At 41.1% G+C, this 11,961-nt stretch overlaps 1 protein-coding gene across 2 annotated transcripts in view; it reads right to left on the bottom strand.

Annotated features, from left to right (window-relative positions):
• Positions 1 to 652: 652 nt before the first annotated feature.
• Positions 653 to 11,961, bottom strand: part of LOC139082216 (uncharacterized) — a 32,015-nt gene continuing 20,706 nt past the window's right edge. For both annotated transcript variants that reach the window (XM_070612345.1, XM_070612346.1), the window contains 3 exons: positions 11,445 to 11,672; positions 5,590 to 5,803; positions 653 to 2,381 (listed from right to left, as the gene is read on the bottom strand). In XM_070612345.1, the coding sequence (XP_070468446.1) occupies positions 2,203 to 2,381; positions 5,590 to 5,803; positions 11,445 to 11,672 (621 nt within the window). In that variant the 3' untranslated portion in view covers positions 653 to 2,202. The remainder of the gene's footprint in view (positions 2,382 to 5,589; positions 5,804 to 11,444; positions 11,673 to 11,961) is intronic.

Below are 11,961 nucleotides of genomic sequence, written 5' to 3'. Positions count from 1 at the left end.
TTTCATAAAGCTAAAGATATTCCACTTAAACATATGACTGTCCTTTTCTTTTCTATGAGATTACATCTGTCCTTTTATTCTCTGGTGATCTATTTTTTTCCTTTTTCCCCAACATATTTTATTACATAATATTTCAAACATCCAGAAAAGTTGACAGAAGAGTACAATGAATTCCATATTACCCCCGTCACATACACACCTAGATGTAACAATTGATCTATTTCTGCCGTATTTGCTTTAAAGAGAGAGATTCTGTTGTGTGGGCTCAACCATTTGAAAGTGAATTGCTGACATGGAGGCAGTCGACCCCTGAACACTTCAACAGCTGTCTCCTAAGAATAAGGACACTTTTTTCCATATCCTCAATATCATCGTCACACCTAAGAAAATTAAGGATATCTCCATTACATCATCTATTATACTCAAATTGTCATTTTGGATTTTTTTTAAATTAAGATATAATTTTCTTACCATAAAATTCACCACCCTTTAAAAGTGTAAAAGTCAATGGTTTTAATATATTTACAGAATTGTGTAACTACTGTGTAATTTTAGAATATTTTCATCAACCCAAAAGGAAACCATTAGCAATCATTCTTCATTCTCCCTTCCCCTCAGCCCCTGGCAACCATAATCTACTTTCTGTCTGTAAGGATTTGCCTATTCTGGGCATTTCCTATCAAAGGAATTATACAACATGTGGTCCTTTGCGTCTGGCATCTTTCACTTAGCATAATGTTTTTGAGGGTCATCCATATTGTAGCATGTATCAGTACTTCATTCCTTTTTAAGCCTGAGTAATATTCCATTATATGAATATGCCACATTTTATTTACCCATTCATCAGTTGATGGACATTTGGGTTGTGTCCACTTTTGGGCTACTATGAATAATGCTGCTATGAATGTTCATGTACAAGTTTTTATGTGGACATATGTTTTCATTTCCCATGGGGATATACCTAGGAGTAGAATTGCTGGATCATATGGTAGTCTATGTTTAACAATTGTAAAATATCTTTTATAGCATATTTTTCCCCCCGAACCAGGAGCCGTTTGAGGTTTATGCATTGTACTTGGTTCCTTGTCTCTTTGGTCTCATTTAATCTGGAACAGTGCTCCCACCTTTTTTCCTCATGATGCTGACATTCTGAAGAATCCAGGTAATGTCATCTGAACCTCTTTTCTTGATTTTTCTGACTGCTCCCATCTGATACAATTTAAATTCTTCCTTTATCCCTGTTTCTGCTATAACCTGGAAGTAAGTCTGGAAACTCTATTAGGTTCCTGGCAAAAATATAATTTTTAGATGATGTATATTATTTCCTACTTTTTTAGCGTTAAAATGTCAGGGCCAGCCCTGTAGCTGCGTGTTTGAAGTTCCACGCACTCAGCTTCGGCGGCCCAGGTTCGTGGGTTTGGATCCCAGACACGGACCTACACCACTTGTCAGCCACACTGTGGAGGCATCCCGCATAAAACGTGGAGGAAGATTGGCATGGATATTGGCTTGAGACTGGTCTTCTTCAAGCAAAAAAAAAAGAGGAAGATTGGCAATGGATGTTAGCTCAGGGCAAATCTTCCTCACCCCAAAAAATAAATAAAATCTTATCTTTTATGAAAAGATAGTGACAACAGGATTTTTTTTGTTTGCCCGTTTCATTTTTAAAACATCCTTTTGTGACACAATTATAAAGTTGATAATCTCAGTATTATGTACCTCACTAAAAACAATGCACAAATAACAATAAAAATGAACCATAAACCAAAGCCTTTCTCTATTGCATGAAATCTAAAAGATTAGGGTCCCCTAAACTGGGTAACTTGTAAACCTTTACAGCCATAATAGGCTAAGAACTGATTCCCTGAAGCATCAGAAGGAGAGAGTGATTCTGTTTTATTCTGAAAATTCTCAGAAGTAATAATACACATTTTCTCCTGGGCCACAGGTAGGCACTCTCCCCTGCTGAGCACATCACATCTATTGCAGCGACTTCTGGAAATTAGACCGTTGAGTTTGGAAACTTCACTTGTTTAATTTATATATAAAGACCCCAAGCTTCGATGTAGCTTTCGTGTATAATTGCTAACTTGCCAACACTCACGAAATTCTATTTCAGCCTAACCTCATTCCTAGCTCCTTTCTGCCCTGCAGGGAGGAGAGTCACCCTCTGGGGGGCGGGGGCAGTCGTGTTGCCCCCAGTCACTTGAAAATTGTCGTGAGGAGTCCATTCTGTTTAAAGTCTTCCACCACCTGTTTAGAGTGTCTTATTTTGGCAGCCAAAGCTTCCAAGATGTCGCTCTGATCCACAGCTGTCGCGATCTTGCCAATGAATTCTTCCAAAGACTCCAGGCCCTGGAGCCCAAGATTCACCCCAGATCCTGCCAGACGTGCACATGTAAATGTACCAGAAGGGGGGACATAGAGAAAAGAAAAGGAAAAAGAAGTAATGACTACAAAGCCCTCAGCACAGTGCCAGGCACGAAGCCAGCTATTATTACTGAACGTTATATCATGAACTGTTAGCTATCATCATTGTTGTTATAGGTGATTAGAACCAGACTGTAAGAACTTTAAAATTCAACCATGAAGCACAACTCTGACTTTAGATCAGACTTTAAAGCATATGCATAATTCTACAAAGCTTTTTCGGAGCATGCTAACATACATCACTATGTCAAACACATAGTGGTGGGTAATATTAGCCCCACTCTACAGAAGAGATAACTGAGGCTCAGTTTAGCAAATACAGCATAGATCTGGCAAATGATAGAGCAGAGACCACTCCCAATTCTCTCAGTTCTGAAGGCGGTATTGTTTTCTGAATCACCTGACTGTCCTGTCGCCCAGGTTTTGCACAGGAAATCTGAACTTGTCAACCTAATGAACTGTGTTGATTTGCACTTGTGGAATCTCCCAGCAGATCGGTGGTGAATTCTTTAAGAAAGTAACGAACACCACACTCTCCCTAACATCCCTAGCACGGCCTCTCGCTCTCACCCACAGCTTCTGCATAAAGCCTTGTCTTCAGTGGGCACCTTGATCAGAGCGAGCTATTTAAAATGCACATCTAAACAGCCACTCCCCAACATGAAAATCTTTTCCTGAGGCTATAAAATATATTCGTGGTGGCCATGGTGGCTTCTGGATTAGAGAACATTCCAGAGTAGTAGCAGTGAGTAATGAGAGGCGGGCCTTCTCTGTATATACTTTGAAACGCATAATTTGTGCATGAATTATGCATTTAAAAAAAATAATTTTTAACTAAACGCATGAATAAATACATAAATAAGTCATTTGCTGGGCTCCCCCATTCCAGACCTTTACTACCACAATGGTATTGAGTTCAAGTTCTACAGCCCAATCTTTTGTGAATGGTCCAAGCCCCACTGGAAATTGGAGGTGAAATAAAGGTTCAAGTGCAGTTCTGTCAGACTCTAGGACCCTGACATCTTCACCTCCCTCCTTACCTCACACACACACACACACACACATACACACACACATACAGCAGTGAAGAATAGACCCCACTCACTCTGAACCTTTTTTTTTGAGGAAGGTTAGCCCTGAGCTAACATCCACCACCAATCCTTCTCTTTTTGCCAAGGAAGACTGCCCCTGAGCTAACATCCATGCCCATCTTCCTCTACTTTATATGTGGGACGCCTGCCGCAGCATGGCTTGCCAAGCACTGCGTAGGTCCAAGCCCAGAATCCGAACCAACAAACCTGGCTGTCAAAGCGGAGTGCGAAGTTAACTGCTGTGCCACTGGGCTGGCCCCAAAAGCAGAACTTTTTATTTTGTTTAGGTAAATAAATATATAAGGACAAAGAGGGCGGGAGAGAAGATTACAGAAAGAACATTTTGGAATCTGGAAAGCAAAAGAAGCATATGTGGTGTAATTTCTTGGAGAAGGTTTGGCTCAAGCAGCAGAACACCCAACTTAATAGAGGTTTAAACACGTGAGGTTTATTTCTCTCATATGAATATGGAATTGGGGAGTAAAGACTAGGCATGAGAGTTCCATAAAGTTGTCAGGGACCTAGCCTCTTTGTACCTTTCTTCAATTCCCTGTATGTGACCCTCATCTCACGGTCCAAGATGGCTGCTTGAGCTCTGTGCATCACATCCATTTTCCAGCTGGCAGTAAGGAGGAAAGGTGGATGAGACAGGCATGCACCTCACTTTAAAGACACTTCTCTTTTAGGTTTTTATCCCATGTCTTTCATCCAAGATATCATTCTCTTTTAAAGAGAGATATTATCCAGGTTTAGTAAGCTATTTTAATATCTATCTTTATGATTAACCAGAGCTTAGGGAATCAACATTTCTTACACAAATGCTGTACTTGAAATTTCCTCAGCTTTGGAGTCAGAAACACCTAGCACTGTGCTAAGCACTTATTAGGAATGCTGGCTCTGGGATTTCCAGTGGGGCTTGTGTAAGCATCTTAACTCTGACCTTCATTTCTTCCACTGAAAACATAAGGATGATCTATTTCCTTCCTCTTTCAAGCTCCAAATCTCCTTCTTTTAATGTTCTCCTAGTCTTCTCATCTTTGCCCTTCTCTTTGTCCCTGATCCCTTTTACATCTCTAATCACCGCTAAAAATAGCCCTACAATCCAGCTGGAGGCAGCATAAGTGGATGCTTAATGCCGGTGTGCCAGTCTGGCTCTGCCACTAGCTGGGTAAGTGAATTAGACCTCAGTTTCCACATCCGGAGAATGGGGGTAATGTTAATGCCTGCCTCTTGGGGGTGAGTAAAGATTACATGAAATAATGCCTGCGAAGTGCTTAGAGCAGAGGCTTCAGCATAGTAAATATAAACTAACTGGGAACAAATAATATTATATTGCAGGCATTGTGCTAAAAGCCTTATGTGGATTATTTAATTATCACAAAAACTCTACGAAATCAATGCTGTTATTTTCTCCATTTTGCCAGTGAGGTAGTGAAAGGCAAGTAACTTCCCCAATTTAATCTCAGATCACAAGTAGTGGGACCTGGGTTTGAACCCAGGCCATCTGCCTCCACAGTTACTGTCCCATCCCCTACTCTCCAGCACCAACCTGAATCAGCTGTTATGCTAAAGGCAGTTAACTCAGTTATTGACCTTTCTTCAGGTTTTTGGATCAACTTAAAACCATTAAGAAATTACTGTGTTCGTTTTCTGTGCCAAGCAAAGAAAAATCTCTACCAGTTTAAAGAAACGGAAAATAACAACCAATATTATTCAGCTCTTACTAAGCGCTTTAAATGCAAGAACTCATTGAATCTCACAACATCCTATGAGAAGTATACCATTCATGGCCCCATTACATGGTTGTGAAAATAGAGGCTGAGGGGGTTAAATATTTAGTAGCAGGTGGCAGAGGGCTGGTGCCCTAACTCATACCACGATGTCACGTGCCTCTGAAAACATGGTCCCTGCCCTTAAGGAATTTAATAACCTGCCCAGGAAGATAGACAGCCCCTTGACCCTGCTTGTGCTACTCATGTCCCTGCTCCCTCGCACCTCCCCGCCCACTTCCACGCTCAGGGGAACATTCTAAACAAATACTCAGAGCCCGCCCTGTACAGCCGCTCACCCGTGTCAAAGTTGAGCACTCGAGCTGCCTCTCCCTCCACAGTGACTACCCTGCCTATGCCCTGGATGTAGGCAGCTGTGGCCCGCCGGTGGGACAGCGTGATCTCAAACAGCCTTCTGCTGCACTGCACCCGGGACATGGCGGCGTCCCTCACGCGGGGCTCGATGTCCATCTTGTAGGCGTTGAACGCTTGGTGGAAGATGGTCTTCATGACCTACAAGGAGGGGGCCAGAGACGTGAGAAGCGGGCTCTTCGCTTCCGGAAACCCATCATACAGACGGACCAAAACACTTTCTGAGCACGATTTCAACAACAAACCAGGAAACACCATTGCTGCTGGTGGAGGATGGGCGTGATGATGACGCAGTCACTTAGAATTTCATTTGTAAAGGGTTAATAATAAAGAAAATGCTGAGGTAGAATCTATATTTGGTTCTTAAAGAAACTGAAACAAAAATTATAACTATTTTCATGAACCCCTACCTGAAATTTAGCATTTCCCTCCAGTGTGAATGGAGTCACAGGACTACCCATGACTTTGTCTCCAATAAAAACCATGGATATTTTTCAAACGACGTTAAGGTTGTTGCAGAAATCTCAAAGCACGGTTTATGCTTATCACTTCTTTGAAATTAACTGTCACCTCATCTTATTTCATGAATTATTAAAGAAGCACAGATATTCTAATATCACAAATTTTTTGAAAATATTTTGATAACTGTATTTCAATTCTATCAGTTTTCTTCATCAACCCATGTATTTTATTTTATGCATTTAAAAACATAATCCTGAGACGGGGTCTATAAAATTCATCAGACTGCCAAAGTGCTCCATGGTGCAAAAGAGATTAAGATTTTATGTAAATTTTATGTAAATAAAATTGTTTCTAAGTGTCCTTCCTATGAAGAAACAATGCTATGAAGCATAGGCTGCTTTTTCTGTCCTCATTCTTGAGATGATCTGAGACAGAGAGGGTAAGCAACTTTCCAAAGATCACACAACTTGTCTTTGAAATAGGCCCCAACTCTTAATTAGAATGTTAAGCTCCCTCTAAAGATATGGTCCCTGCCCTTAAGGAATTTATCATCTGCTGAGAAAGAAAGATTTGTTCTGCCTGCCTTACTGCCTCCTGCACACAATTCTACTTCCTTCTCTACTCCCACCCCGAGGGAAGTTTCTGTATTTGTTATCACATCGCAAAAAAAAAAATAAAGGTAGATGGATTTTCATTGAATTCAAGTAGCATATGGTTTAATCTGTCTAAGACTCTCTTTGGCAGACCTTAGCTGAAAAGGACACCTAAATTAACTTTTCTTGTGTATGGATTAATTTGGCCCAGAATTTTAAAGATTTTATGGATTAGCTGGGAGATATGCTGCATATACCCATTAAATTTTGAGGTGACCGATTTGAGAAATTTTCTCCTATAGTCACCTATAGACATTATTTTAGGGGGGAAAAAGTCACCTACAGCCTATAAAGAACACATCTCTATTTCATAGCACCAAAAGTTAAAGCAAGAAGAAAAAAAGAGGAATTTGAGAATAATCTGAAAATGAATTTTATCAGGGATGCTAGCAAGTAAAAGGGATTTCCGAGGTGAAGAATTTCCACTGGTGAATTAGGATTCATGCTGGTGCAGACTCTGGGATACCCACCAATAGCCATTCCCCTCCTCCTTGCTAAAGAAACCCTGAGTTTATCTGGCAGCAATGTGCACTGCCCCAAGAATTAAACCCCTATTGTCCAAGTGAATCAACGCAACCCATTCTCTCTGCTAGTGATTGGTCAGTGGGTAAGTGTGTAACCTAGCTTTGGCCAGTGAGATGTTGGGGAAGTCTTCTGGGACTTTCTGGGAAGATTTTCCTTCCTGAAAAGAGAGAAGCTTTGGAAAAGAAAGCTTGCGTTCTACTTGGAACTCTGTACTATCAAGACATGGTGCTTAGAATTGAGGCTGCCATCTTGGGAGCATGATGGAGACGTTGCTGACATACTAAAGCTAGCAGGACAGATAAATAGAAGAGAATCTCGGTCTTGGATGACATTGAGTCACAGTAATAAATCAGTGTCCTTCTGGTTGGGGCCACTTTGATATGACTACACAATTTCTTGCAGTCAAGTGCACCCTCACAAGGTATGCATGCTCACTCCCTTGGTGTAAACCAAGATGGCCTGGAGAAATGGTCTTTTAATGCATATAGTTTGTCTCTCCAGATCAACAGCGAAACATCCCACATGCTAGACGTGGGTTTCAACTGACCTTGGAAAAGCACTTTCTAAGCAGCAGGCACACCAGGGTCGAACACAGCACATTTCAGTAGGATATGGTCAAATGGAACCAGTTCTTAGCCTCTGACATCATTGATGCTCCAGATCTCTTTCAATTGTCTGGAGTAACCAAGGTCTGATTTGTAGTGGTCATCAATAAGTCAAGGCTGTTTCTCCTATTATAGCCTTCCTTGTGATCAACTTTAAGCGGTGTACTAGGATGAAGAGCAGAGGGATGGGACTGAAATCCTAGACATGGCCTATGTTGGCCTACATGATCTGGCTCCTCCTTGCTTGCCCCTCTCCAAATGCAGCTGCTGCCACTCGACCCTTTCTCTTTGCCCTGTGACCACAGTGGTTTATGGCCACCTAAATGCCTTCATACATGCTGTTCTCTCTGACAAAATTGCCCCCTGTTCCTCCTGGCCCTACTTAAGACCTGAGCCTTGTCCCTCATGGCTCAGCACAAATATAGGTTCCTCAAGGAAGCCTTCCCAGCCCTCCAGAACTTTCGTTATAGCTCATTTAACATCCTATATGTCTCCTTGTGGCACTTACTTTTAGTTAAAAACATTATAAGTGAGTTAGTCATTTAACATCTTTTTCACCCAATAGAATGTTGGTGACATTAGGCAGGGACAATGTCTTAGTCATCACTGTATCCCTAGAGCTTGACATAGAGCCTGACACATAGTAGGTACTCAGTTAATACATGCCAAGTAAATGGCTGCTCTCCAAAGAGAAGTTAAAATGATGCAGGCACTGCGTCACCAAGAATACTCTCAGATGCCATTAATGAGTCGCAGCTAGAAGCTGCTTATATAGTTAGGACAAAACTCTCTCTCATGACCAGGACACCTGACTTAGAGTGGGTTCAGTGCTGGTAATTTAAGGACCCAGGTTCTTCTTATCTTTTAATTCAGCTGTTCTCTTCAGGGCACTGGCTTATCTTCTTGCGCTGGCTCCATTTATAGTTCCACGATTGCTGCCACAGTTCCAAAGTGAGGAGATAATATCCAGAGGCAGAAAAAATGGAAGTCCGTTTCTAGTGCTCCTGTTCAAGAATGAAGGAAATCTCCCAGAGCAACCCTCCTTGGTCAGAAGTGTGCCACACACCCATCCTCGAACTGATCATTAACGAGGGGCATGGCATTCTGATTACCATGTTAGAACAAACGAGATTCACCCTGAGGAAAGTGAAGGGCCAAGTGCCATCTGTCTTCTGTCCCATGAACGCAATCATGACTGTTTTAGTAAGGAAGAAGCTGGGTGTGTGTGGATGTGTGGCGCTGGTGCTCGGAATGAGGAGGAGAGTTTGACAGGCATCCAAGAATGCCTGCCACCCACCCTCAGTGTGCAGGAAATTCATTAGAATAAATGTTGGCATCAAAAATATAGCATGCAGCCAAGGGAGAAAAGTGTAATTCTGAAGAAAAAAATCATGATATGAAAATGTTCAATAATGAATTCAGCACCTAAAAAACACCCACCCTTTAAACATTTCTTCCCCCTTAATAGTAACTTCTATTTCACCCCCACCCATCATTAATATCTTTTTGATTAAGCTGACTGATAGTCAACTGTAGTGAACATCTAACGTGATAACACAAATGCAATCGATGTAAGTTGATTACAAAGCGGAATTGCAAATAGTTCCAAAAGTGTGGGCTTTTATAAAATCGATGTGGGTGATTTCAGACAACCACTTCAACTGCAGGCAAAGGAACTCACAGAAGTACACCAGTTAACAGTTCAGTTGGATAAAGGATGATGGGAGGCACTTAAAAAGTATATTTGGATTAAAGGGCTAGAAAAATGGCACTGTTAAAAGATTCATGAAGTTCTTGAATGTTGTTTTTGCAGATGAGACTTTCTTTATGTTCCTAATGTGCAAGTCAATTGTGAAGGGCAAGGTCTATAACACTATCAAATAATTTTGCAGGAAAAATGAACCATCCCCTCCAAAAATAAATGAACATTTGATTCACTTTTTATTCTAAGATTCAGCAAAGCTGCTATTACGGCCCACATTTGAATACATAGCACATAAAAGAAACTTATTCTCATAACTTATAGCTACAGTTTTCCCTCCATTTATAACACAATTTTGGTTACCTTGTAATGAAGCTTAAGGCCTTACTTTAAGAGAGCAGATGATCTTGAGATAATAAGGACCTCCAGTATGTTAAAATGATGATTATAAAGATTCTCTAGAAACATGGATAATTCTTTATGATATGATGCTAAGTAGAAAAAAATGGGACACCAAAGACTACACATGATAATTGTAACCATGTAAAAATATTTATGTATTTGGATAAGAATTGAAGGAAAAATAAAAGTGTGTGCATATGGGGGAACTAAGGCTAATTCCCTTCCTCTCTTTTCCTTTTATTTCCCAAATATATTTTATTCCAATAATTTTTTGTTAACTAAACAATAAGCCCAGAAAAACAATCCAATATGTTTTTGAACTATTTAGAGTCATAGCAATGCTGTGTGTTGATTAAGGACATCTCCGACTTAATGCTCACAGGGTATGAAAGGCAGTCTTTAAGATCGCCCCCAGTGATCCCCATCTCCTGGTATTCATGCCCATGTGTAATATCCACCCCTTGAATGTGGACTTGATTGATCAACTCTCTTCTAATGAATCCAATATGGCAGAAGAAATGGGATGTCACTCCAAGATTAGGTCATAAAAAGACTACAGCTTCTATCTTGGGTGTTCAGCCTCTCTCCCTCTTGCTCACTCATGCTGAGGGATGCCATCCTCCATGTTATAAGCTGCCTTACAGAGAGGCCCATGTGCAAAGATCTGGTATCTCCTGCCAAGAGTCACATGAGCGAGTTTGAAAACAGATTCACACCCACATACACACACACACAATGGCCCCAGTTAAGCTTTGAGATGACTGCAGCCTTGTGAGAGACCCTGAGCCAGAGGTAACCAGCTAAACCACACCTGAATTCCTGACCCACAGACATGGTGACATCATAAATATTGTTGTAAGGCACTAACTTAGGGGTTATTTGTTACACAGCAATAGATCATTAATAATGAAAGTTTACATTCATATCTCAGGAATTTGTCATTTAAGAATATGACAATTTACCTGATTTACAAATATTGTGAATAGAAACATTTTTTAAAAATCTCTGGGTTAGGGGCTGGCCCCGTGGCCGAGTGGTTAAGTTCGCGCACTCCACTGCAGGTGGCCCAGTGTTTCGTTGGTTCGAATCCTGGGCGCAGACATGGCACTGCTCATCAAACCATGCTGAGGCAGCATCCCACATGCCACAACTAGAAGGACCCACGACGAAGAATGTATAACTATGTACTGGGGGGCTTTGGGGAGAAAAATGAAAAAATAAAATCTTTAAATAAAAAAAAAAACTCTGGGTTAGAGTTACAGAACTGCTTTTAAGAAATCAATAAAAGCTGTTTACATATTTGTATATAGAGCAGTATTGATGACAATCTTTATTTGAAAATAAAAGTACACAAAGTGAAATTCAAAGTACTATAGAGTTTCTTAGCTGATAAAAAACAAGTGCTTCCCTACCCCCATTCTCCCCGTACTTACTGAGGAGCTGACAGTATGACGGAGAAATCTAACAACTTTGGAATCAGAAGCTGGACATGCCAAAGCGATATATCGGTGGCGGAAGGTTCCGTAGATTTTCAGGTGGAAACCTGGCTGTTTGACTGCCTGATGCGAGATTGGGGATTCCTTTTTTGCAGAAGTGAACTCGATCCCATAAGCAGAGAGATCGAGGTAGAGGTTGTGGGCTCGGATTTCTGGTGTGGGCACCTGGGGAAGGAAAAGCAGGTTGGAGAGACTGTGGAGAAAAAGAATTATAATGACAGTGCTTTCTGGTTGATTCTGACCGCAGGTCCCACCTCTTAATACCATCACATCAGGCATTAGGATTTCAACATATGAATTTGGGCGGGAGGACACAAACATTCAGACCATAGCAGGGACTATTTTCTCAGTTCTCCCAAGGGTGATACACAGCTGGTACCATTTTGGATGCATACAAGAGAAGTTAATTCATTTCAAACATAGAGGTGGAAGGCCCTGATTCTCTCAGAGAAAA

The sequence above is a fragment of the Equus przewalskii genome, chromosome 3, assembly GCF_037783145.1.
Source record: "Equus przewalskii isolate Varuska chromosome 3, EquPr2, whole genome shotgun sequence".
NCBI lineage: Eukaryota > Metazoa > Chordata > Mammalia > Perissodactyla > Equidae > Equus > Equus przewalskii.
Note: the sequence above shows the minus strand (reverse complement) of the source record. Positions and strands in the feature narration are given on the sequence as shown.